The 25,800-nt window shown below is 45.7% G+C and overlaps 4 protein-coding genes across 4 annotated transcripts; 2 read left to right on the top strand and 2 right to left on the bottom strand.

Moving 5' to 3' along the window:
- The first annotated feature begins 96 nt into the window (after positions 1 to 96).
- Positions 97 to 9,316, top strand: e2f2 (E2F transcription factor 2). Its single transcript, XM_067243715.1, has 7 exons — positions 97 to 360; positions 7,396 to 7,495; positions 7,729 to 7,948; positions 8,089 to 8,250; positions 8,402 to 8,516; positions 8,636 to 8,843; positions 9,015 to 9,316. Exons 1-7 carry the CDS (start codon positions 97 to 99, stop codon positions 9,314 to 9,316), a joined length of 1,371 nt encoding a protein of 456 aa, XP_067099816.1.
- Positions 9,317 to 11,778: 2,462 nt separating this feature from the next.
- On the bottom strand, positions 11,779 to 17,723 carry LOC136949475 (mitochondrial basic amino acids transporter). Its single transcript, XM_067243768.1, has 4 exons — positions 17,466 to 17,723; positions 16,089 to 16,132; positions 14,964 to 15,047; positions 11,779 to 13,948 (listed from the first exon to the last, which is right to left on the bottom strand). The coding sequence occupies exons 1-4, from the start codon at positions 17,497 to 17,499 to the stop codon at positions 13,184 to 13,186; spliced, it is 927 nt and encodes a 308-aa protein (XP_067099869.1). The 5' UTR covers positions 17,500 to 17,723; the 3' UTR covers positions 11,779 to 13,183.
- Positions 17,724 to 18,615: 892 nt separating this feature from the next.
- slc25a47b (solute carrier family 25 member 47b) lies at positions 18,616 to 20,461 on the top strand. The gene is made up of 6 exons (XM_067243480.1): positions 18,616 to 18,862; positions 19,015 to 19,058; positions 19,165 to 19,236; positions 19,323 to 19,505; positions 19,686 to 19,947; positions 20,064 to 20,461. Exons 1-6 carry the CDS (start codon positions 18,826 to 18,828, stop codon positions 20,339 to 20,341), a joined length of 876 nt encoding a protein of 291 aa, XP_067099581.1. The 5' UTR covers positions 18,616 to 18,825; the 3' UTR covers positions 20,342 to 20,461.
- Positions 20,462 to 21,399: 938 nt separating this feature from the next.
- Positions 21,400 to 25,789, bottom strand: LOC136949237 (tryptophan--tRNA ligase, cytoplasmic). Its single transcript, XM_067243479.1, has 11 exons — positions 25,730 to 25,789; positions 25,132 to 25,263; positions 24,780 to 24,987; positions 24,583 to 24,691; positions 24,318 to 24,437; positions 23,968 to 24,150; positions 23,641 to 23,741; positions 23,173 to 23,285; positions 22,703 to 22,876; positions 22,379 to 22,519; positions 21,400 to 21,916 (listed from the first exon to the last, which is right to left on the bottom strand). The coding sequence occupies exons 2-11, from the start codon at positions 25,243 to 25,245 to the stop codon at positions 21,758 to 21,760; spliced, it is 1,422 nt and encodes a 473-aa protein (XP_067099580.1). The 5' UTR covers positions 25,246 to 25,263; positions 25,730 to 25,789; the 3' UTR covers positions 21,400 to 21,757.
- Between the last annotated feature and the right edge of the window lie 11 nt (positions 25,790 to 25,800).

Raw genomic sequence — 25,800 nt, 5'->3', positions numbered from 1 at the left:
CTAGTAACTCATCGAGTCCAGTCATACTCCTCGGTGTGCAACTAGAACAAACCCAGCAATTTAATTGCAACGATCTCTTCATTTTAGTAAATCAAAATGATCCGGATGCCCAAAGGCATTTCTCCTGCATCAGGTAGGGGAGCAACCGGACTGTCCTGCTCGCAAAAGAAAGTTCTTTCGGGAGTAAAGACAGACTTCTTCAACACCGGACTCTCGAGTCCACCGATGAGTTCGGTACCGACAGGATACTTCACTCAGATATGCAACACCACAGCAGCGGAACAAAGGGCGAATTGCCTTTATGCAACCCCCCACGGACCTGAGGCCAAACCCATCAGAGCATCCTCCGGTCGACTCCCGGTAAAGACCCTGTTAAACAAAAGATGTACCGGCCACAGTAATGTGTAACTGTATAGCATACAGTGATGCCAATGTATTGTGTTCTAGCTAACTAGCAAGCAACTACAGTGTGGGCAGACTTTATTCCTCATTTCCATTGGTATGCATGCATTTTACATTTTGGAGTCGCCTGACGTACTCTTAGATACAATGTAGAGTAGTCAGTGTGCGTTCACGTGAATGAATGGGATAGTCATCTTGTTTTGCGCTGCAAACGAGCGAGAAACTAGTTTTACTGTCTCCCTGACATTTCTCCTCCCGCTGCCGCATCGCAGCTGTAGCTGACCCCCCTCCCCCCCTGAAAGAATGGAAGGATGAGTTGCTCTCAGTGGGGGGGGGGGGGGGGGGGGGGGGGGGGGGTAGAGCAGTCTTGGGCTGGGATAGTGCATGGATAGATAGTCCCTTGGTTTATGTGTCCCACCACCACTAGTACCATTATAGGGTTTAAGTTTGAACTTTTTGATCTGAGGAGGAGAGATGTCATATCTACAGAGAAAAAGAGAGAGGAACTGGTACTTTATTTCTCAACTGGCATTTACCAGAAAAAAAAGTGTTTTGCAGTAGTCCAGGGAGTGCCCTTCAGCTGTTGAACAATAACCACACCTAGCCTATCCAGTCAGCACCTGTTAGGTCATGTAAAGGCCGTCAATCTGTTTGTGTCTCTTTAGGGTCACCGCTGGACAACTGCTGTGTTGACCTGCATCTGTGTAACTTGTTGACCCTGGGATGTAAACCCTGCTGTGTGTTATGTTGTGCTGTGTGTATTTTAAATCTCCTCGTCCCCCACTCGCCTGGTTACTACAGTCTAATGTTTCAGGAGTTGTGAAGTATAAAAAAATAAGCCACTTGTGATCTATTTGTCACGTGACCTTTCAGATTAAAGTTATGGCCCAGGAGCAGCCATCTTGTTTCCGCCTACACAATCTTCTCAGACCAGCTATGCGTGTGTCAGGGGGGTGGGTTAGGAAGATGATGTAGAATACAGCCCCATGGACATCAGAAGATAATAACATACACACCCAGTGTGTTTTCAGACTGATAGTTTGTGCGTGTGAATATATGTGTACAAGAAGCAGTCTCTCATTCAACAGTCTGTATCATTAAGACCCATTTGAACCATACTGATAAGGACACTAATGCCATTTTTATTATATTTTACCAACTCAGAAAGTAAATGAAACTGAATGTTTGACCCTGTTCTTATCAGCTATTACTTAGATAAGAAGGCCATGCCTGGCTGACTTCCTGACTCCTGTCATTTCTTAACTACAATCATTAAACAACATCATGATTACAACAGGCTGTAAAGAAACCAGTTTCCCAAGTCCACCGGAAGGCCTATTCTGGTACTCCACAGAAAGAAAGATAGAAGAGAGATGTATGTGTCAGAGAGAGAATTGCTCACTTCCTTGTTTCAGTCCCTCTGAGTGACTCAATCAAGCCGTCCATCCATGACTGGTGGGGTTAGAGAGATGGAGCCTAACGGTACATTAGGATGTCAAATATGACTGACACTAAGCAGGCTTCATGTGAATAAGCTCTGGTTATCCTGAGACATAGAGATGATTGCCTGTTTCCGTGCTAATATGTGATCGTGGCAGGAGTGAAGATTGAGGGGGTTGTGGAGTATAACTCTGCACCCGCTTGTGTTTCCTGTATGGGTAAAAGTCCATATTGATGAGAGTGTTTCTGTAAAAGACAGCCACCACTAGAACCATGTCACACCAAGTTGCCAACACTAGGCCTGACTGCCCTAGTCCTATCCCCAGCCACCTACCAGAGACTTCCATTGGGGCTTTGCATGGGGTGTTAGGGTGTGAGATTGCCCACTTAGTAGACTTGTTTGTAGGATCTGCTTAATTTACATTTAGTCATTTAGCAGACGCTCTTATCCAAAGCGACTTACAGTAAGTACAGGGACATTCCCCCGAGGCAAGTAGGGTGAAGTGCCTTGCCCAAGGACACAATGTAATTTTGCACTGCTGGGAATCGAACCGGCGACCTTCTGATTACTAGCCCGATTCTCAAACCGCTCAGCCACCTGACTCCCGCTTATCTTGGTGCTCCATCTTCCTGCATTTCCCCCTTTGTCCAAGGCCCTCAAACATGCTTCCAACCCGGATGATTTGCATTTCAAAGTCCCCTTCCCCACTCTCCAGCTCCACAAACAACCAGCTCAAACTGAGAAGCTCCTTCTCACCACCTCCTTCTCTTCCTTTGGCACCCTAACATTGTGTACGTTTGAAAGGTCAACTCTTTAATAGATTGTACTGGAGAGGCATAAGGACACTCCCAGGATAGCATGATACTCGGTGTAGGTTTTTCTAGGCATTAGGGTTTGATGAGTGAGATTCATGTGGGTGAGACTGCTCACACACATCTCTCATCTGACTGGAACATGTGCAACTCCTGTGAAATGTAGACAGTAAAATATTCCAAAGCAGATAGGGAGAGACTAGGGGGAAGAGAAATATGGGGAAAGAGTGGGGGAGGGAGAGAGAGAAATAGAGAATGGTGGACACACTGACTTACATAGCTGGACTCACGTGTGTGGGTGTGACCTGGGTGACACCATGTTTACATATACATTTATTCATTTAGCAGACGCTTTTATCCAAAGCGACTTCCAAGAGAGAGCTTTACAAAGTGCATAGGTCACTGATCATAACACCGAGATAGCCACAAAACATTGCGAGTAGCCAAAACATGAAGCACACATTGTGAACAACCAAAGTAAGTGCCAAAGGGAAGAACCATAAGAGCATGTAGTTAAACAAGTTACAATTAAACAACATGAACTGCTATAAGTGCAAGTGTACCTATGAAAAAAAAAAAAAGACAAGCAACAATAATAAAAAAACAATATATCACAGCGAGTACAAACAATTTTAAATCAGTTACCACTAACCACAAGAGCAACAAGTCTCTGAGCAAGAGTCATTGTGATCCTTGAGGGAACTAACATCGGGTCAAGCGAACCATTCCTAAGTACCGTTGTACTCCCGGAACAAGTGCGTCTTGAGCCTTTTCTTGAAGGTGGAGAGACAGTCAGTGTCTCTGATGGAGGTGGGGAGTTGATTCCACCACTGGGGGGCCAGACAGGAGAAGAGCTTGTGTTGGGACCGGGCGGTCTTGAGCGGTGGGACCACCAGGCGGTTGTCTGAAGAAGACCGTAGGTGACGGGTGGGGGTGTAAAGCTGCAGGAGAGACTTGATGTAGACGGGTGCAGTCCCGTTCACTGCTCGGAAGGTCAATACCAGGGTCTTGAATCTGATACGGGCCATGATAGGTAGCCAGTGGAGAGAGATGAGGAGCGGGGTAACATGGGAGCGTCTGGGTAGATTGTAGACCAGGCGGGCCGCTGCGTTCTGAATCCTCTGAAGAGGGCGGGTTGCACATGCTAGGAGACCAGCGAGCAGCGAGTTGCAATAGTCCAACTTGGAGAGGACAAGTGCTTGGACTAGCAGCTGGGTGGAGTGCTCAGACAGGTATCTCCTGATCTTCCGGATGTTGTAGAGGGTGAATCTACACGACCGGGAGACCGCAGCAATGTGGGCCGTGAGGGAGAGCCCGTCGTCCATGGTAACCCCAAGGTTCCTGGCAGAGGATGAAGGGGTCACCGTCGCAGATCCCAGGGTGATTGAGAGATCGTGGGAGATGGAGGGTTTAGCCGGGATGATGAGAAGTTCTGTTTTGGCGAGGTTCAGCTGGAGGTGGTGCTCGGTCATCCAGGCGGAGATGTCTGTGAGGCAGGCCTCAATCCTAGCTGAGATCCCTGGATCGGTCGGGGGGAACGACAGGTACAGCTGCATGTCGTCAGTGTAGCAGTGGTAGGAGAAGCCATGGGAGGTGATGATTGGTCCAAGTGAGGTGGTGTACAGAGAGAAGAGGAGGGGTCCAAGGACGGAGCCCTGTGGGACACCAGTGGAGAGCTGGCGAAGGCCTGACAGTTTGCCTCCCCAGGAAACCTGGTAGGATCTTCCCGACAGGTAGGATGAGATCCACTGGAGTGCAGTGCCAGTGATGCCCATCTCAGAAAGTCTGGCGAGCAGGATCTGGTGGTTAACCGTATCAAACGCTGCAGAAAGGTCCAGCAGAATGATGACGGATGACCTGGAAGGCAGTGGTGACTGAAAGGAGGGCAGTCTCTGTGGAGTGGCCAGTCTTGAAGCCCGATTGGTTGGGGTCAAGCAGGTTGTTCTGAGAGAGAAAGTTAGACAGTTGGTTAGATACAGCACGTTCAATTGTTTTTGAAAGGAAGGGTAACAGTGATACCGGTCTGTAGTTCTGGAGGACGGCGGGGTTAAGGGAGGGTTTTTTGAGTAGAGGGGTAACTCTAGCCTGTTTGAAGGTAGCATGTATGTTGCAACACTAACTCATTTATGTGTGCTTTGAGGTAGAGAGGGAAAGCTCAGAATTAGTTTCAGACATATGGTAATAATCTGTAAATAGCAGTAGTTAGGTATTTCATGTTTCTCTGATCAAGGAGTTTGTACATACAGTTGTGTGTGTGTTCAGTATTCAGCGGTTGAATCTGTTTTCTCAGCATGTTTGGCTTACTGTGGGACAGACAGGACATGTCTTTTCTCTAAGGCTGTGTTTGCACAGTGTTGACACAGCCTGGGAGCTCTCATTCAGACAGTGAGGCCTCCCTGCAGCTTTCTCACCAACAGCTGCAGGGCACAACGACAGACACTGGTGCAGGAAGTAAGGCCCTTTCTGCTTCACTCAGCAACCAACACAAGTCATAAATACAACTATTCTGAACTGTCTGTATTGGTCCCAAATACTGGTGCTAGGAGTTCTGGTCAATAGGATGGAGACAGACCAAGCTGCATAGAAACAATGGTTGAAAGCGAAAATAAACTTCCACCGTATGTGCTTTCTGTATTTGACTCTCCGGCTAATTCAGCGAGTTGTGGTTGGACGACAAAAGATTCTGATCCCCTCCAGAGAGGTCTGAATGGAGTGGTGACAATTTTCTTGTTCATTCCGTCCCCTCCTTCCTCCCCAGGGCAGAGTAGCTGATTTACTCCTGCCTGACCACAGACTGGGGTTTTGTGTCTCCTCAACTGTGTTGAACAGGTTTCCCAGTGAACGTGTCATTACACGTCAACTGTAAAGTGTGTATGTAAAGTACCATATAGGACACCTACTTCCTGTAGCTCTGGCATTGCTAGGCTGTGCTCAGTAAACGTTCTCTACTGAACTTGTTAAAGTTGAAGTGAAAGTGGAATGTGCGAGCAGTGGAAGCACTGGCACGTTTCTGCTTTCAACACACACACACACGCGCACACACACACACACCACCTGCTGCTATGTCCCAGATGTCGTTCCTAACAGGTGGACTTGTCACAGAGGACACTGGGACAATGGTCTCCCCCCCCCCCTTTTTTTTCCACTCTCCTTTTCACACTCATACCATTTTCCTTTCAGATTTGCTGAGGCACAAATCTACAGCTGAAAGAAACTACATTTCTTTGTTCTGTGTGGTTCTGTCGTTCTGTCCTTATTGAGCCATGCCTAGAATTTATTCCAGTGTTCATAACAGTCGTAGTGTAAGGGATAGACAGATAGGACCTCATTGACAGGATTAATCTTCTGGGTTAAGACATGTGTTGCCCCTAGCTATGCATTCACAGCATGTGCTGAATAACCCTAGTCATCATGCTGAAGCAGAGCATAGTCTCATTGGACGTGTGTGTGCTGAGGGAAAGGGGGGTCTAGGGGGTACTAGAATGGTGTTTGTGGGTCACATGGGGGGTTATGGTAAAAAGTTGTGTTTTATCCATGTCAGTAACTCAGAAGTAGAGGAAAGTGGTGAAGTAAGGAAGGAGAGACGGAGAGGAAGGTGTGAGGTGAACTGTGCCCCCCCACACACACACACTCACCACATCCTACCATCAAGTGCTAATTAGCCGGCACCGTCTGGATGAAATCCTACACCTCGTAAGATCACTCAACCGTGTGAACGCAAAGGTAGAGCTTCAGGGGTGTGTGTGTGTGTGTGTCTGTGACTAGGTGTGATGGCTCTGATCTGAGAATATGTAAATAATTGACAGGGTACCGTGACGATCATGTGTCCTGCAAGTTAACGCGTGGGTAAGTGTGTGTGTGTGTGTATGATGTATTAAGGATTACAGGCAGGTGACCAATGGATTGAAGCCGTCTCGTGGCAGCAGTGTGCGAGACAGGAATGTGGCAGCCTGCCTGTGTGTTCTTGAAAGACAGAGAGAAGAAAGGAGAGAACGAGAGAAAGGAGGGAGGTCGGGGAAGGGGGAGAAATGCAGGCCGAGGGGATGAGGGGAGTCGTTGAGTGAGTCCAGGGATATTCTGGCGTTTGGCGGGCGAGGGTCGGGAGGTGGTCCCATACACATGCACACACACTAGCCCACCCCCCCAACCCCCTCTTGAAGTACTTGAGAATGTGTGAGGGTGCTTTGTTCTAGCTCTTGAGGACCTCTGCTACATTTACAACCCGGTACTTTTCAACAGCCCCTACGAATCCCATTTCTCTCCTTAGCACAGACGTGACAGTGCTGTGGATGGGCTGGGCTCACTGTATAGGCCTCTTCTACCACACACATGATCTATAGCTCTATGGGGCCATGTTAAAGGTCAAAAGGGCTTGTTAAGTATTCAGACACACAAGAGCCAGTTTATATAGGCTATAGCTGGGATATTATGCCATAGGACTCAGCTCCTTTCCAACAGCTTACACTTTTATTCAAAACTCCCTCAAGGCCAAGAAAGGACATTGTATCGTTTTTACTTTAGTTAAAGCCAGTCTAAGCCATCAAATGCTAAGGTTATACCATGTTCCCTGAACAGCCTAACTGTTTGTTGGAGCGTGGAAATCTCTAGTCAATTCAATTCAAAGGACCGTACAAGACAAACAAGTATTTTACCTTGTCAAAGTTCCAGGGAGGTAAAATGTATTGAGCGCTTCACCGACAGTCTCTCATAAAAGTCCTGCATCTTTGTCGCCCCCTGCAGGCCAAGAGAAAGCTGGACCTGGAGGATCCTCTGTACCTGCCAGACTTTAGGACACCAAAGGGCAAGAGCAGCGCTGCAGCCAGGATCCCAAGCCCCCGCAGTGAGTATCTGTCTGTCTGTGTCTGCGTCTGCGTCTGCATCTGTCTGTCTGTGTCTGTCTATCTGTCTGTGTCTGTCTATCTGTCTGTGTCTGTTTCTGTGTCTGTCTATTTGTCTGTCTGTGGCTGTCTATGGCTTCACTTCTGATTTCTCCCCTTGCCACGTCTTCATCTTCTGCATAACTCCAATCCCCCGCCCAACCACAAATCCTCCTCTCGTGTCACTTCCCCTCAGCCCCTAAGTCTCCAGGTGAGCGCACGCGCTACGACACCTCCCTGGGTCTGCTGACTAAGAAGTTTGTGGGCCTGCTCAGCGAGTCACCAGACGGGGTTCTGGATCTGAACTGGGCTACCGAGGTGCTGGAGGTCCAGAAGCGACGCATCTATGACATCACCAACGTTCTAGAAGGAGTCCAGCTTATCCGCAAGAAGTCCAAGAATAACATTCAGTGGATGTAAGTAGACTAGACAGGAAATACTATCATAGACACACCATGCCGTGGAGGAGACCTTTCTAGAGACATCTTTGAGACCTTTCTGTGGTTATGATACAGAGGTGGATCTATCTGACTGAGGGTGTGTGCGTTTCGTCCAGGGTGGGTGGTGTGTTTGAGGGGTCTGCAGGCGGAGGGGAGAAGGCGCGGTCGCTGAAGAGAGAGCTGGCGGACCTGGACAGAGCGGAGAACGCTCTGGATGATCTGATCCAGTCTAGCAGCACCCAACTCAAACAGCTCACAGAGCACAAAGACAACCAGAGATATCCTTTCAGTCCAAAAACTGCTTCCACATCCCCATGTATGGTCTTTATGCCTGTCTGTCTGAGTCTGTATGTTGGCGTGTGTTCATTGTGTTCACCTGGACATGTGTCGGCTGTTCTGGTTGGTCTACATTCCTTGACTCTGCCCCACATTAGGTTATGTGACCTATCAGGACATTCGTTCCATTAGCAGTCTGCAGGACCAGACGGTCATTGCTGTCAAGGCCCCCTCTGAAACCAAGCTGGAAGTTCCTGAATCTCCGGGGGTGAGTAAAGATCTCAATATAATGTTTTTTTAGTCTAGGGCTAGGCTTAATCCATGTCTGGGAAATTGGGCCTAGATGTTTATACTGATCCTAAACCCTTCCTCCCTATCCTCCTCCAGGGCTCTCTCCAGATCTACCTGAAGAGTAAGAACGGGCCTATTGAGGTGTACCTCTGTCCTGAGGAGGGTCTGGAGGATGCCAGTCCCGTCAAGAGCACTTCCACCCCCAGGAAGGACTACCTTAGCCCCCAACCTCACCCTCTGGGAACGCCTGCCACCCCCACCACGGCAGCATCCAATTACACTGTCAAAGAGGAGCCTATGGAAGGTAAGCTTTTTTGGCGCTATAGTGAGGGACAGTGTTTGGTAGGCCTTATTATGAAAGTTTATAGTATTTGTTCTTTAGACACATGTATCTTAACTGTTCTTGAGTAGTATGTCATTAATCCACTCGTCTCCTGTTCTCTTCTCCCCACTCCTCTCTTTTCCTCTCCGACAGCTGTCCTCACCGCACCTCGTCCCCTGCCCCCCCCCAGCACCCCCGGCAGCAGTGCCCTCCCGCCCCCCAGCGAGAGCAGCTCTCTGCTGGACGTGGAGGGCCTCCTGGGTCTGCCTCCCAGTCTGCTGCAGATCACAGAGGACCAGCTCCCCGGCCCCTCTTACACCCCCGACCCCAACGCCCCATTCGTCAGCTTCTCCCCACCCCTCGACCAAGACGACTACCTGTGGGGCCTGGAGGACGGAGAGGGTGTGTCTGACTTCTTCGATACCTATGACCTGGGGGATTTACTTCGTAGCTGAGATAGAGTGAGGGAGCACGATGGAGAGGGATTCAGGGGAATGTATCTGATAGGGTGGGATTGATGAAGAAGGGGAGAATGCGACAGAAGGAACGGGGGAGAGATGGAGGAATGAGCTATGTAGACTTTACACTATGAAGCCATGCTTTGCTTTAGCCATGTCTATTTGATGTCAGTGAGGCGTTGCCTCTAAATTCTTCATGCAAAATGTATATATTTGGGGTTCAGGGGGAGGGGAGGGTTGCATGCACTGTCCAGTCTTCAAAGCTGTTAATGTGACTAATTTGTAAAGAACAGATGGCTTGTTACGGTCTAGTGTGCTAACTGATAAGACATAGCAGCCATCTTTTATGCATATCAAATAATATAGCTGGGGCATTTGGGAGGAATTGGGTGTTTACATTGAAAAACTCAAATCTCAGGAATTCTTATGCTCTTTTATTTTCGAAAGTCAACATGTTTTCTCCACTGTTGGACCATCAGCCTCTTTGGCAATGTATCATGTCAGCTTTAACTCAGTGGTGTCACAGGGTGGTATCCATGCTTGTGTAGTATGTTACCACCCAGGTGTAAGATACCAGGGATCGCATTGAACCTGTTCAGGAACAACTCCACCAGCCTTTCAGTCCTCAACACTTAGTAACATCTGACGGGATAGGGCAATGCCTCAACAACCTCTTCTCTGATAGGTGGAATTTACACCATATTGTTTATACTTCTCCTAGTCTGTCAGATCTGTATGTGTTTAGAGGGTTGTGGCTGGCGGCAGTTTCTCCATAGGTCTGTGGTTTATGTGGTGTATTTTCCCACTGAATCTAAGGTATTGTAAAGTATTTCATAGCTGGTTGTATGGATAAGGTCCTCCTCTCAGACATGATCTGGTTGTCCAGGTGAAACACTTCTACCTCCCTCAGCACTCAAAGGTTCATAGCTGACCAGGCAGCGTTTTACTGTTGCTATATTATCAACATGTGTGTGGGTAACATCACAGATCATGACCTTGTATGGATCCATCAATCAAAGTTATGTGAAGTCACCATATCTACCTAGTCTTTGATCCTTTACTAACCAGGGACAGAAAATTTGGCAGCTAAGGTTCTTTTTTTGGAAACTTCTGTCTATCAATGTGAATTTGTATACATTTTTTTGCGTTAAATTGCTATATATTTCAAAGGAAATAATTCCTTAAGTGTAAAACAGTAATATGCAAACACCTGGCTCAAATGTGTTTTGTTTCCAGGAGTCAATTTTGAGTCATTTTGTCTCCCTCTGCAGTTGAAATTGATGAATTGTTCGATTTGAACCCTCCCCATGCATCCACATGGAGAACTTTTTTTCTTTTCTAATGAACACTTTCCCCAATATGTGTGGTAGTTTAAACTAGGTAAACAAAGGGCAGCAGAATCACCCTCAATGTCTCAAAAGCTGTGAGCCCTCTTTTTGAGACATACCTATAGAACTGTTTTCTAGACGTTTCAGAGATGGGATTACAGTTGAGCTCCTCGCCAGTCTGTTTCTGTCTTTACCCTGTGATGTGGGTGAGGTCAAAATGTCCTGTCCTAACAAAACTTGAAATTGTGTGTGTGCGTGTGTAAGATTTGAAAATAGATGAGTGATTTAAGGTGTAGATTAGAAATTCTGAATTAAGAAAATGTATTTTTTCCAATAAGCATTATTTTTTTGTACCTGTACAGAATTATTTTGTATTTATACTTTTTTTCCTGAATAGAATTGAAAAGTTGATGAGGACCTCGGTATAGAAACAAAACGATTGCATCTGTGACTTGAGCACTTAATATTTTGTAATATTGTGTGGTCTGTTTGAATTGAATAAAGAATTAAAGCCATGGTGTACATGTGGCATTCTGCACTCCTTGTTAATATCATGAGCAGACCCAAATGTCTGATGTTAATCTCAGCAGCTGCCATGACAGAATGACTCAGTATGGCATTAGACTTTTAGACAAGGTGCAGTTTGTATTCAAGCATGTTTGAACAGTGTGGCTACAGTAAACAAGAAAACAAGATAACATTGATGACCTTTCTATCCAGTGAAATTGGTACATTAACACACCAGGTAGACAAAAAACACTTAATAGCTTGAGCGTCACTGTGTGCTGGTCGTCCCTGGAAACCTCCTGACAATGAAGAGCATGAGAGGTTGACTTGGTCAGTAGGTCAAAGGTCAGGATGGAACAAAAGGAGTTTATCTCTGTTCTAGAACATGTAGAACACCACCACAGTTGCCTAGCCCAGGGACCCACCTGCAGTACAGGCATCTAAGCTATAAAAGACAGTAGTGCCCAAGTAGGGTTAGTTTCATCACCTATTTGTTTTCTAGAAGAGACTGTTAAAGTGTGTGTGTTTGTTGTAAATGGTTCAATTGGATTCACTCAAAGCCGTGTAGCACTCTTAGTTCTGTCAGGCCATCTTGTATTCAAGCTAATAATCAGGGAAACAGACTGATCAGACTTGGTTTAATTCTACCATCGGTTCACATACATTACATAGAATATTAAAATGTTTTAAATCTTTGCCAGTCTGAGATATACATAAGCCCTTGAGTGTAAACCACATTTCTAATCGGACCATTAGTCCATCCCATGGGACTTGGTTGGGATGCAACTGAATGCCTAACCTACAAGGCCGTAACTTGATGATGTAGTGGCTGTCAAACTGTAACAAAGAGAGAAAGAAAGACAGACACGATCCAAGTTCACATTCTACGTCTGTATGACGTATCTGTGCAAACAGTCCAGTTATTGTGCCATTAATTCCACAACCACATTCACTAACGGGGTAGACCGCATCTTAGTGGCTTGATTCTGCGCCTAACAGACATAACAACTTGATTCTACTGAGAGGAACTTTCTAGCCAATAGGAATACACTTAGTTGTCCTGAGTGTAACAACTTCAACCCTTTGTAACTTCTCACTCTTAAAAAGGTGTGTCAATCAGTTGTGTCGGTGTCAAAAATATAAAGTGTAACCAAAAAGCATACAGTGTCATTCAACTGTAAGAAAAATGATATACTGAAACCATTAGCAGCCCTTCCATACTGCATACGTAACTTTTTGGTCTACTGGCAACAGCACCATGGACATGTCAGAGCAGAAATGTGGCTTGGCTTTAGTATCAAGCCCTGTTCACATTACTTTAGAACATAAATATCCAGTGTAGTAAGCTACAGCTTTACCAGCCAACAGTCTGGTACCAACACTGCCCCGATACTGTCAATAACCAATGGTTTCACAGTTTCATTCTACAGGCTAGGGGTTTATGAAGATGTTTAGTTTTAGTAAGTCAGGTGGATCTTAGGTGAGATACACACTCTAACTCTACCATAGGACGGAGTAGTTAAGGCTTCTGGAACAAAACATCCTGTCATGAGGTGAAAAGTAGTGACTAAATCCACGACATGCATGGACATGCTCATGGGTGTGTTCTTAGTAAGTCTTTCTGTGAGATTGCAACAGTAAATTTCCAAATTAACCAAAACAACAATTAAATAAAAAGGCTGCCCTGTACAAGACAAAAGGTCAGACATAAGAGGGATGCATTGTATTTACAAGCATAGTCTCCATGTAAAGATATAGACTTGTTTTGTAAAAAAAAATGTGCCTATGTTTTAAAGTTTCAACCCAGTGGTGAAGTTACACAGACAGCGAGAGGCTGTGAGCACAAGCAAATCATGGGACGTCAGTCATGGACCAGCTACTGTCCCATACCATGAACCATAGGAGGCAGAACTGAAAACACTAATCCTAGATCAGCATTAAGCTCCACCTGGCTGTTCCTTCTCTTCGCTGGTGTTCAACCACCCAAGCCCAACAGAGGGCTCTTCCACCACCACCACGACCTACAGGTTTATATGCTGGAGGTCTGGGATTGGGACTGCAGTGCGTGGGTGACAGGGGGCTCGCAATCCTGCATGCCCCTGTCCTCTCCGTCTCGCATGTACATCAGGAATAGAGTCACAGTGGCAAAGGTGGTGGCGTTCACGGGAAAGGCTCGGAGCAGGGTGGAGGTGAGGCCACGTGTGAATACTTTCCAGCCCTCCTTCTTCATGCTCTGACGCACGCAGTCCGCAATGCCATTGTACTGGTTCACCCCGCCCACCCCATCGGCCTGGAGGCGGGACTTGATCACGTCCACGGGATAGGTGGAGAGCCAGGAAGCGATGCCAGACATCCCGCCCGCGAACAGCAGTTTGAGGATCATGTAGGGGTCGTCTGGTTCGCAACCAAGCGAGCGCGTCAGCGTGTCATAGGCCAGGAAGTAGACACCAAACCCAGGCATTTCTCGCATTAGCGTGGTTGACATGCCTCGGTTGATGCCTTTTATGCCTTCCTTTCTGTATATTCTAACCAGGCAGTCCAATGAGTTCTTGTACAACTTCCTTGAAGGCTTCTTCTCTCCTGTGCCCTGCAACTGCATGCGAGTCTTTGCCAGCTCCATGGGGCAGCAGATCACACACTGGATGGTGCCGGCTGACGCGCCTGCCAGGAACTGATTGAGGGGCGTGTCTTTGGCCAGTTTGCGCATGGCGTTGCCCTGGACACCGAACACAATGGCATTGATGAAGGTCAAGCCCATCATTGGTGAACCAATGCCCTTGTACAGACCCAGCATCTGAGGAAAAACAAGCGACAAGTTAGCCTCACAATTATTACAGTAAAAAGGCAACAATAAAAACATTTTTGCTTCTACATATATTTTTGTAAGAGCAAAATGCTCTAGGACATGGAGAAAAGAAAGACAGGATCACTTTGTAAACAGATGAAACAACAGAAGGAAAAGGCACAGAAGAGTGGAGGGAGGGAGGTGAGAGTAGATAGGAGAAAAATAATTGGTAGAGTAGCTTGGAAGGGAGATCAAGTTAAATGACCCTGAGCATTTTGGCACTACTCTACTGATCATTACACAGGCACAATCATTTTCATTTCAACAGATGCTGACTTGAGTAAACATGATTCTCACAATGGTAGCTTTAGAGGGATAAGGCTTTACTAGCCTGGTTAGAATACACCAACTACACACAAACATTTACCTTTTTTTTTTTTCAGATATAGTACATAATGCTGATTTTAGAGCAGACGTCTTATGGGACCGCATGTAATTTAGCTAGCAAGCTACTGAGACCATAAACTGGCAACTCAAAATGGCACAGTGTATTAATCTTAATATAGCTCAGGCCTGCAGTGTCCTCACCGACCCCCAGCTCTTGATGTGTCGTGCCACCACAATTTCCAGTCCCCCCCCCCACTTCACAGCAGCTTCTACATTACTGACTTCCTTTGAGGACACACAGAGTAAGCTAATGAGAAGAGAGCTAATGAGAGAGGGAGCTCTGTACTTGGAAGGAGAAATTATTCAAATGTGAGAATTTGAATGAACCTTGACTGACCAACTGGCTGGTTCACGCAAGGGCCAGGAACCAAGGGGGAAACTAGAAACCGGCTCCACCTACGGCAGAGTTTTGGCACTGCTTAGAGCACATGGCCAGCCAGCCCTCCTCGTGGCTGCCGTGCAATGGCGTCTAACAAGAACATTCATATATATATATAGCAGTAGAATATTGATATGTTAAATGTGTTGCTAGGCTACAGACTTGCTGATGCTGACGGTCAAGATGGCGACTACTCACAGACTCCTGACGTATGATGGACTGGAAGCAGTGGTAGGTTCCACGGTACAAAGGCTTGTCCACATTCTGAACTTGAAGTCTGACCTGAGCATGAGAGAAAGCAACTGATGACATATATGCCAACTAATAGACATGCAAAGTAACAGCAATAGGTAACATTAGGTACACAAAACAACTATCCAAGTACATATAATTCTACAGAGAGGAAAGGTGTTAGGGGTGCAACATGGGTGAAAAATATTCTGCCGTGCTTGGATTTTTGTTTCTCTGTATTTCACAAAACAGGACACAGGGGAGAGACAGTATGAATATACTTACTAGGTCCCACTTCCGTGGAGAGGTTGTTAATCCCTCACCCTCATCTACAACAAAGTGACACTCGTGCTGTTAGACAGCCCACCCTCAGCCCCTGCCCTACCCCACCCACAGCCCCTACCCTACCTCACCCTCAGCCCTACCCCACCATCAGCCCCTGCCCTACCTCACCCTCAGCCCTACCTCACCCTCAGCCCTACCCCACCCACAGCCCCTGCCCTACCTCACCCTCAGCCCTACCCCACCCACAGCCCCTGCCCTACCTCACCCTCAGCCCTACCCCACCATCAGCCCCTGCCCTATCCCACCCTCACCTCTGCACCATCCCACATGGACCTACTATCTGACCATCTAATAAGCAGTAGTTGTCTGATATGATTGGTGTGTGAGCCCAGGTGGCTGTTTTTGTGTGTGTGTCTTCCAGACATATTAATGGTCTAAACTGATAAAACATTGATGCAAAACGTACTAAATACTGTTAATATTGTGCTATGACTTAATTACACGTTAAGTAAAGCAGCAGGTGAACACATTACATGAAATAATTTAAAGTTAAGAATGCGACTGAAAATTACTTACTTCTAATTCTAAACTGGCTCCCAGCACATATATACTTCGCAAAACCATCAACCACTAGCTGTGGTCTTTAAACTGCCCTAGTTTTACAGCAGTTATTTTTTAAGTATCTGGCATTTCCTATGTTTAGGGGAAGCAAAGGTGTTTTGTGGTTGCACTGGTTAGCATTATAGGTCTATCGGGTACATCTAGGTCAAAATCCAACCTTTACTGCATCACACAACAAAAACTCACCTTGACTGTATCAAAGGGATGTCCGACCAGAACACCAGCAGCACCTGAAAAATACAAGACAAAATGCTACCTAAAAATGAATGTTTTTTTTTGTGGGGGGTTGGAACGGAAACATGCACATATTTTGTTTGTTGGTTTGAAAATGTACAAATCTCTGTGGCCAATGAGTTTATTAGGTTAATACATGATGCAGCCCTGTCTGAATTATGACTGGTGAGAGCAAGTTGAATGTACAAGTGTATCATTTACATTTAGTCATTTAGCAGACTCTTGTCCAGAGCATCATACATTTTCACATTCTACTGACCAGGCAGACAGATATGCATGCAGATCAACAAGCATGCAGTTTGACTGTCATTGAGGGATCGATGAAAACATATTCCGTGTCCTTGAGACTCGAAGCTTCTAAATCTATGAATACATATTTGATCACAAAATACCCTAATACCACACTTGATGTTAGTCACAAAATATATCAACCTTGGCATAAAACACAGCTAAAACAAAACAAAGATTAGTCTTTTTTTGTTATGTAACGACACTATACTACTCAAAACCAAAGTTTACTTTAACTGTTCCAAAGTGTTGATTAATCCAACTTTCATCACGGATATCACCACTTCCAGAAAGTCTGGTTACACTATACACCATGCACTTTCAGGTGGACAAAACTGTATGAAGATCTATGAAAAGACAAGTGAAACCTGTTTAAGATTGTATTACTATTTTCCCTTATACCGATTCAAGGCAAAAAAGGTACTGGAATGTTGTTTTCAAGAACTAACAAGAAGCTCAATATGACAAGCAAATATGTGTGAGCAAGTTCAGAGGAATACAGACAGGTTGGTTGTTTGACTTGCCTAAGATACCACCGACATTTTTTAAGTGGCGCATTTGACCGGTTTAAGGGCAAATCGTCAGGAAATTATGCATGTCTGAAGAGACACTAGAACCCGGCGTGAGAGTATCGGTAGCTTGCTAGCTAAGTACTATGCATGCTGTTCTGGTTCATCACTTTTCTTATGCAACTGTGTTTTCTCGTTATTTTCGCCACCATATTGGATGGGTGACGATCACAAAATTAAAATCAGTAAGTTTTAATAAACTAACCTTGGACATTCATTACTTGATAGTTAGCTACGCAATACTTGCATTAGCTAGCTTGCTAATACTGTATGCAAATCATTGTCTTTCAATGCGACTGCGAGGCGGGCTCACACTGCCAGCGGGACATCAAACAGCCACGTAGGAAATGTTGCCAAACTGGCTCCCAAGTAAGCTGTTGAGCTAGCTGTAGATGTTCAAAATGTTATTCATTGGAGAACTATTGATTGAAGATGAATAGATTCAAAACGTTGGCTAACTTCAGTTACTTACCTCCTATGCACCCCGCAGCGAAGTCCATTGCCATTACCTTAATGCTCTTTGATGCAAAATGAGGGATAGGCTATCAATTTTATCTTCGCAGGTGAGTAATCTTTGTAATCTAGCTACAGTACGTTTAATTGACAGTTTAGCTAGCCACCTATTTAGAACAGTGCCTGGCTTGAGATAAAGCCCAGCCAACACGGTCTGTGTTAGCTGCTACAGAATAAGATATGTGTACTTAATGAAGTGATTCTCCTCTCTTCAAGAATGTAGATAGCCACACCACCAGTTGATCTATCCAGCTCTTTCTATTTCTGAGTTCAAACAAGTGGGAGGGATACAGTTTGCCCTATTTGGAGAAAGACTTTGTCCAATCGGATCGCAGTGAGCAAGACAACACCCCCTCTGCCTCTCTGTACACCTCTTCATTTTTGATTTGCAGTCTAGTTGAGCGTGGAGCGCTGCAAAAAAAAGAAGAAGCTTGATTTCGTATTTTTTGTTTATAAACCGCTGCTAATTTATTATCATATTTGTTCTGAGGTTATTATACCTGTCTGACCAGAACCGAGTATCGTCAAATTAACTGTTTGGCGCTAAGGTCCCATCACCTGCAACGATGTGTGGAGTAATTTAATTTAGAACATTTAGAACATTTAGTGCGATGGCCAGACGATCGCCCTTCTGTTCACCGCTGTGGGTTTAAAGCAAGGAGTTGGTGTGAGTCCAGCAGTTTAATGACAATGAACATGGGTAGACCTGCCCTCCCCATAAGCATACTGCCCCCCCCCCCCTCTCTCTCACACACACACGCACACTAAAGTGTGGTGAAACTAACCTGATAATAATAAAACTATTATCAGTCACCATATGGGACCTCTAGTTTTTTACCCTGTATATTTGTATGTAAGGATGAGGCTTAGAATAAAATAACATTGAAATGCTAAAAGGAAGGTAAATTGAATACATATATACCACATTACCATGATCATTTTAAATTATTTTAACAATTTAGGTCAGCGATTGGGTCATTGACCCATACAGCATTATCTATGCTGTGGCAGTTGTTGCACCACGAGTCATGGATCACTGTGACACAATTCGTTGCTCTTTTGACGTTTTGACCTGTGCACCGGTGCCGATAGCAAGTATAGCATGCTAGCATGAATTGAGGTCGTTCACGGTCATTAACTGTCTGTTCCAGTTTTACAATGCATATTCGGATAATGCCTTTGAATATCCTTAAGTTTTGAATGGTCAGTCATATGACTTCCAAAATTAAAGATCTGTTAGAGATCGGGAACGTAAAGCTATCTTAGCTAGCTAGCTAAAGTACCAGGTACAGTAGACAGCGGATGCCCGAAGAAAAAGGATGCATTTAGCCGATTTCGTCGCTGGGTCCGTCGGAGGTAATTTTGTGGTTTATATGAATAGACATACATGGTCGATCAATTTAGATATTGATGACAATGAACGAATAAGGCATCTCCTCGCCATTTAGTTCCGTCTGTATAATACTATAGTTATACTTAGTCTAAAAGTAAACCTTTGTTGTCAATAGGAGCGTTTGGAGTTGCTGTTGGGTATCCTCTGGACACAGTGAAGGTATGGATTTGCGTTGATGCCAGAAGAGTAGCTAGTTAGCTGTTTCTATTGTCCGTTGTGTCAGTGATTTAATGTAAATTGTCTTGGTCTTATCAAATCATTACAGGTGAGGATACAAACGCAAAGGAAGTTCACGGGAATCTGGCACTGCATCCGCACTACATCCAAGACAGAAGGGGTGAGTTCCTTATTCACCATAGTACATTCTGACATTTAGAGTTGGGTATCATATCTTCAGAGATGGAATGTGCCCTACTTCTCCAGGTAAATGGCTTCTACAAGGGCATGTCCATGCCGGTCACCACGGTGTCCGTCAGCTCCTCGGTGGTGTTTGGTACCTACAGGAACGTTCTCCAGTGTCTCCGTCAGCTTCGCAACTCCAGGCCAGACGCTCCTAATGCCAAGCTGGACATCTTCCTGTCAGGAATGGCTGGGGGGGTTGCCCAGGTAAGCTAAGCTTCATGTCAGTAGGCTGTGTGTGTGTGTGTGTGTGTGTGTGAGGGGGGGGGGGGGGAGGCTGACTGTGATAGTCTTTAGTTAACAAATCAAAAATCAAATATACTTAGTTACTTCCTTTCCTCGCTCTGCCTCTCCCTTTCTCCAATCCTCTCCCCCTATCTCCCCCAGGTGTCGGTGATGTCTCCAGCTGACATAGTGAAGGTGCGTCTCCAGTGTCAGATGGTTCCCTACCAGGGCTCAGATGCCCAGAAGCCTAAGTACCGTGGACCAGTGCACTGTCTTCTGACCATCGTCAGAGAGGAGGGGGTCCTGGGGCTGTATAAAGGGGCCCAGGCCCTGGCCCTCAGGGATGGACCTTCCTTTGCCACCTACTTCCTCACTTACAACCTTATCTGTGAACAACTTTCACCTCCCGGCACCAGCCGGCCAGGTAAACAAACAACAGAATCAGTTACATTTTGACCTGGTGGCCTTTGTAGGGAATACATCTTCTCTGAACACCCAGTGTGTGTACTGAGCTTGTGATGCTCTGTCTTTTCTCTCCAGAGTGGGGGGTGGTGTTGCTGGCAGGTGGGCTGTCAGGGATGTGTGGTTGGTGCATCGGCACCCCCATGGACTTGATCAAGGCCCGTCTGCAGATGGACGGGATGGGTGAGCGGAGGTACAGGGGCTTCTTTCACTGCATCTCCCACAGCGTCCGCACCGAGGGCCCGGGGGTCCTGTTTAAAGGCCTGACCCTGAACTGCATACGAGCTTTCCCCGTCAACATGTCCGTCTTCGCCATGTACGAGGTGGTCATCCGACTGCTGCGCACCGCACCTTAGGCCTTAAGGGTCAGGAAGTTCAGAGACCTTATCTAAATTGAACAGTGATTGATTGAGAGGAGGTTCTCCCATTTTTTAAGTTAAGTGGAAAGGGGGACAGTGAAGGTGTTTTAAATGTTTTTGGAGCTGTCTCTACTGACAGGAACAATTCTTGATCAGAGTGATGAGCGAGATCAATAACCCTGTTCTCTCTGTTGCTGCTATGTACTGTGTATCAACACTATTGGTGCCAAATTGCTCTTGCACAAAGTGACCATGATGTGAAGGAACTGAAAAACATATCGCCTGTCTAACAATTGGGTAAACTATTTGCACATTGTATTTAATTTTAGGGGGATAGGTACTATTCCTACTGATGGCATTCCGTTGTCATATTTAACTGGTTTAAGAAGGTGCTTTTTCTGGAAATGCAACACCCATTCCTTAAAGCAGACATATTGGACCCAACAGGACTGGTTTGATGAAAACATGTATGCTTCTCTACACAGCTATTAGCACGCTGTTCATGTCAGATCAGTGAATTGTTTAATGCAGAATGGAAGTTTTCATTTAGAGAATCTGAATTTGGCCTTATGTCTCATAACACTTCTGTTCCAGGGAAGGGTTGGGCAATAGTATTCAGCATTACTAATATAATGAAGTCAGTCTAGGTCTGGTACATTATCGCTGTTACTGGAATCAAACAGTATCAAGTCAAACATTTACCTCATATGAAAGGTGGCAAATACAGTTTTACTGTAAAACTGCCTTATGGCATACCTGTTAAACCAGGGCTGAATCCCTGTAATTAACTGATGTACTGTACTATGCACTGTTCTATACATTTCTATCTAGTATTCTACAATTTATCCACTAATGTTGTACAGTGGTGTGAACTTTATACTGGGATCAAACTGTCAGTGTTCACCTTGATGTGAAAAACATCTTTCTTGGTATACCTAATCAGATTGCCGTGTAATTTGTTGTGCGACTGACTTAAATATAAAAAGTGTTTATAGTGAAACAAAGAATATATTGTTAATATAAACTGTTTAATTATTTGATAAAAAACTGCAATCACAAGACCAGACATTATTGTTTTATTCACAAAAGTGTTGTTTTTCTTCCCATGCTTTGTTGAGCTGAAATGTTTCCATTCCAGATACTGCAGTGACAATGAGCTGCAGTTGGCAAATCTGTATACAGCAACACATTAGCCATTATCTGGCATCATCCTGTCCCTGTTGTGGTCAGCATGTGATGTAAAGGCGAGCCGAGTTGGACATGCAGCTTCATTCAGTGTTGGGATCAGTCCTTTCAGACTTCCTGGCCAAACAGGAAGTGACCGTCTGAGGTAAAACAGACCCTTACGCAGATTAACTTAGCTTCTTCTAAAAGCACAGGCATTTAGCAGATGATTAACAGGATAGCCAGAGGTTAATATTGGAAGTTTAGAGGTCTGGGTGTCATGAACTTTCTCACTGTCTCCTCTGTGACCTGTTTACGCCTCTCCTGGTGAGCAGTAATCATTGGCTGCAGTGTCTCAATCAGAATCTTCTTCAACTCCCCTGTTAGCAAAGCTCCACTGGTGTAGTCCTGGAGGGAAGTTGAAAACGAGAGGTAGTTGGAGAGACAGATTGCACAAGAGGGTATAGAGGGAAAGTAAAACGATGATAATGATGGAGACAACGAAAGAGAACAAAAGGAAGTCATGAGTGTGTGCTCAGTACAGAATACATCAAACTGATTTATCCCGGTGGTGACAAACATTGTTCTTGGGAGCCGTAAAATCTTATCCGGAACAAAGTGATTTTGTCCTGTGTTTGTCACACGAGATATATACGGTTAAAAGCCGTTCAATCTATATCTGAGTATAAAAGACAATCACTGTTATTAGTCAGGCTACAGACCAAATATAGCACACAATGTTCTCTGACATCTATCCACTTAGTTGTCTCTGCAAAACTTTACTTCCTAATAGCGTCCTACACCCTCACCTCACTCCTCTTTTTACCTCCAAATTTCCCCTCTTCATTTTCCCCTCTGCCTTCTCCCTACCTGTCGGATCTTCTCCAGCTGTTCGTCGTCCTCCAGGAAGAAAGTGAGGTACATGAAGGACACATCTACGTCCGGGTTCCCTCCAAACTTCCTGTGGTCTTCCACTGTGTCCCGTCCCCCCGAGAAAGCATGCTTGTTCACCTGAGAGACCAGACACAGTCAGTGTGAAGTGTCAACATGTCGGTGTTGATAGTAATCATCACTTTTGTGATGAAATGCAGCCAGGTGTTGTTGAAGAAGTATAGGTCAAGAAGTATAGGCTTTTTCACAAATGTGAAAAAGAAATCCGATGCTCTTAGTGGAGGAAGAGTCAAGTTCTGTCACCTTGTTCTTGATCTGCTTGGGTGTGTCTGTGAGGAAGATGGAGGAGTTGGCGTCACTGGCCGACATCTTGGTCTGAGCTCCCTGAAGCGCGGGGAAGAAGGTGGAGTGGAGCAGCGCCGGCTTGGGGTACCCGATCCTGGGAGCCACGTCACGGGTCATCCTGAAGTAGGGGTCCTGGGGGAGAGAAAGCCAGAGGGGAGGACCCCGTCAATCTAAGTCAGGGTGGAGGAGAAAAGGAGGGTGTAGCTGTGTCGCAGGGAGAGGGGAGAGGAAAGGAGCAATGAGAAGGGAACGATGAGGACTGCAGAGCTGTGCAATGCTGTAATTTAAACCCAGACACAAAGCCTCAGTCTGGGATCAACTTAGTATGGATGGAACATGAACACCACAGAATCAGAAGGGAATAGTGAGCTACTGGTTCTGGATGTGGTTGAAACGACATGCATAATCATTCGCTGTGTGAGTCTAACCTGATCAATAGCACAAGGGATGAGACACTGGACGTCTTTCCTGCCTTTGAAGATCTGAGGGAAAGAGTTGCTGAAGGATGGAGCAGCCTGGATGGCAGGGAAGCTAATCTTTCCTAGGTGAGGGAACAGAGATATGTTGAGAGAATTAGAGAGAGAAACAGGACAAAAGACCAAGAGATGGGAGGAACAGTTTTACAATGATAAGTTACATTTTGAGACTATATTAGTGTTTAAAATGATTCTGCTTAATTCCAGCAGTCGGACATTAACCAACCGCACCCTTCGCACTGAGCTCCCCAGCAGCAGTGGACAGGGTCATGCTGTGGTCTCATCACACTCAAATGTATCCTTAACAGTGACATAGTTGAGACTCCCATAATCTTTCACAACCTTGCCCTTTACGAGTTCACCAGCTTGGAATTTGAGAAACATTCGGGTTTATCATATCTCTATGGCTGCCTGACTCACCAATGCAATCGCTGTCTGTAAAACCGAAGATCCCTTTGACCTGGTTGAACGTGACGTGTTTTTGGATCTTGACCACGTTTCTGTAGAAGTCTGGAGATGCCCTGTGGAAATCCCAGTGTCAGATGACAACAGCACCGCCATGTGGATACACATTGTCTGGGATCAAGCCAAGCTCTGAAGGTTTTGACAACTAGTTGGAAGGCATGTCAGTGAACGGGATACAACTATAGTAAAGTTTGGCTTTGAAACATGCTTTGCCAGGAAATATTGTTAAGTGTGGGTAGGAGTAATATCTGTTGCTATTGTTCTCTAAGGTAGGCATCTCACCCCATGTAGTCAAGGTCAGAGAATATGAATGTTTTGTCAACGTCGAAGCCGCAGGCAATGATGTCCTTGGCGTTCTCCACTGCGTAGCGGTGGCAGTCCTCCAGAGATAAGTCCTTCCACAGGTACTTCTCATCATCCGTCAACTGGATCACCAGGGGGATGTCAAACGCATCCTGCAGCCACCTGTGGGAGAGGGATGGAGGGGATGATGGTTAGGTACCTTCGTTTACAGCTAAACCCTGAGCTCAACTCATTACAAGACTGGGTCGAACGGGTGTGTTTTTTAAATTTGTTGGAGTTGCGTGCTGATCCATTGTTATGTTGTAGGTTTTACTGGTTCGTGGGCTCACTTGGTGAAGATGAAGGGGATGAGGTGCCCCATGTGCAAGGCCTCTGAGGAGGGGCCTCTTCCTGTGTACAGGTAGAAAGACTTCTGCTTCTCATAAGCGTCCAGCACCTGGTGCATGTCTCTGCAGTGGAAACAAACACACCGATCCTCAGATGACCCCATGTGTGATAACATCAAATACAGAATGGTAGTCACTCTCAAACATTCACATACTCACTCTCCCACTCGAGGAAGAACCCTGTGATAGGTAGACAGCTGAAACTGACCTGTGTGAGAAAAAAATGCCTCTGCGTAGGAAGCGGTGAGCTCTCTGCCCCGAGACTTTCTCAATCCTGTCCACCAGCTCCTGGTCAACCTTACTGCTGCCGAACCGCACTGGAGACACAAAACTACATACATTTGTATGACTACCACACACATAGTCTCACACAAACCCCATATCATGTTTAGGGTCAGGGCTGACCTATGAGCTTGTCGTAGTCCACTCCCTTGGCATTGCTGGTAGTGACATTCCAGGGGTCCACTTGGTCCTCCCCGTCCTCCTGGGGCCCATTGTCCTGGGTGACTGAGGCCTCAGTGGGAGGGCTGCCCTGTTTGTAGTCATTGCCTGTCAGCAGTTTGTAGTCCAGCTTTAGCTGCAGTAGCAGCTGCACAGCAGCATCAACGTCAGCCTGGGGGTTCACAACGCACTATGAGGAACACATCTTTAAGTCGTAACCACCCGAAATGGGACGTTACCGACGACGACTCACTGTTCAGACATACAGGGCACCACTGGACAAAAGGTACAGCAGGTCACATGATTAAAATCTTACTTTAGGAGCTTTATCTGATTTCAGAGCTCGGACATTGTCCCCTTGTTCCGACAGTTTGTGGTAGAGCTCCATTGGGGTGATCCCTCCTGCGCCGTCTCCCTGACACTCAGTCATCTTCTGTCTGGAAAATACCTGGAGCACAGCGCAAGTCACATCAGTGCGCTGACAAGCCATATTGTGAATGTATGTATTAACTGTGTCAATGGCATGTCCATATGTCCATTTCCCCCCCAGTCATTTGGGTGTAGTGGAAGGTAACGTGTTGGCCTGTTACATTCTTAAGTTGTCTTATCCAGATGAACAACAGTGCCTACTGCATGTCCCTCGACACCTTATATCTAGTGTTTGTCTTGCAGTGGTAGATTGCATATACGATAGCTTCTTATAAAACAACATGATAGCTAGGCTAAATAAGTCCACTTTTGTGGACTGACGCTATCAGTCACTCATCTGACGTGCAATATGTGAGCATGGTGGCGATAACATGTTCTATTCACTGGCTTTTGGGCATCTGATTGACCAAAATAAACCCGTTTGGAGAGACATAATTCACCCAACATTATTAGTTTAACTAAACAGCTTGCCATTTAAACCTCACCGTTATATTCTTTTGACAGCAGGTTGTCTCCTCATTCAACTTGCATCAGCTCAGCAGAACAGGTGTTCGGC

This window comes from Osmerus mordax, chromosome 9, assembly GCF_038355195.1.
Source record: "Osmerus mordax isolate fOsmMor3 chromosome 9, fOsmMor3.pri, whole genome shotgun sequence".
Lineage (NCBI taxonomy): Eukaryota > Metazoa > Chordata > Actinopteri > Osmeriformes > Osmeridae > Osmerus > Osmerus mordax.
The sequence above is the reverse complement of the archived record's forward strand: the minus strand, read 5'-3'. Positions and strand labels throughout refer to the sequence as shown.

Excerpts from the sequence above, each read along its gene's own strand:
- e2f2 (XM_067243715.1), top strand. The coding sequence starts at position 97 with ATGATCCGGATGCCCAAAGGCATTTCTCCTGCATCAGGTAGGGGAGCA. Across the intron at positions 7,949-8,088 it reads AAGAATAACATTCAGTGGAT|GGTGGGTGGTGTGTTTGAGG; the intron begins GTAAGTAGACTA and ends CGTTTCGTCCAG. Across the intron at positions 8,844-9,014 it reads CAAAGAGGAGCCTATGGAAG|CTGTCCTCACCGCACCTCGT; the intron begins GTAAGCTTTTTT and ends CCTCTCCGACAG.
- LOC136949475 (XM_067243768.1), bottom strand. The coding sequence starts at position 17,499 with ATGGCAATGGACTTCGCTGCGGGGTGCATAGGAG. Across the intron at positions 16,133-17,465 it reads CGCTGCGGGGTGCATAGGAG|GTGCTGCTGGTGTTCTGGTC; the intron begins GTAAGTAACTGA and ends TGTATTTTTCAG. Across the intron at positions 13,949-14,963 it reads CCATCATACGTCAGGAGTCT|ATGCTGGGTCTGTACAAGGG; the intron begins GTGAGTAGTCGC and ends GTTTTTCCTCAG.
- slc25a47b (XM_067243480.1), top strand. The coding sequence starts at position 18,826 with ATGCATTTAGCCGATTTCGTCGCTGGGTCCGTCGGAG. Across the intron at positions 18,863-19,014 it reads CGTCGCTGGGTCCGTCGGAG|GAGCGTTTGGAGTTGCTGTT; the intron begins GTAATTTTGTGG and ends TGTTGTCAATAG. Across the intron at positions 19,948-20,063 it reads TCCCGGCACCAGCCGGCCAG|AGTGGGGGGTGGTGTTGCTG; the intron begins GTAAACAAACAA and ends TTTTCTCTCCAG.
- LOC136949237 (XM_067243479.1), bottom strand. The coding sequence starts at position 25,245 with ATGACTGAGTGTCAGGGAGACGGCGCAGGAGGGATCACCCCAATGGAG. Across the intron at positions 24,438-24,582 it reads GGCATTTTTTTCTCACACAG|AGACATGCACCAGGTGCTGG; the intron begins GTCAGTTTCAGC and ends TTTCCACTGCAG. Across the intron at positions 22,520-22,702 it reads CCAAGCAGATCAAGAACAAG|GTGAACAAGCATGCTTTCTC; the intron begins GTGACAGAACTT and ends CTGGTCTCTCAG.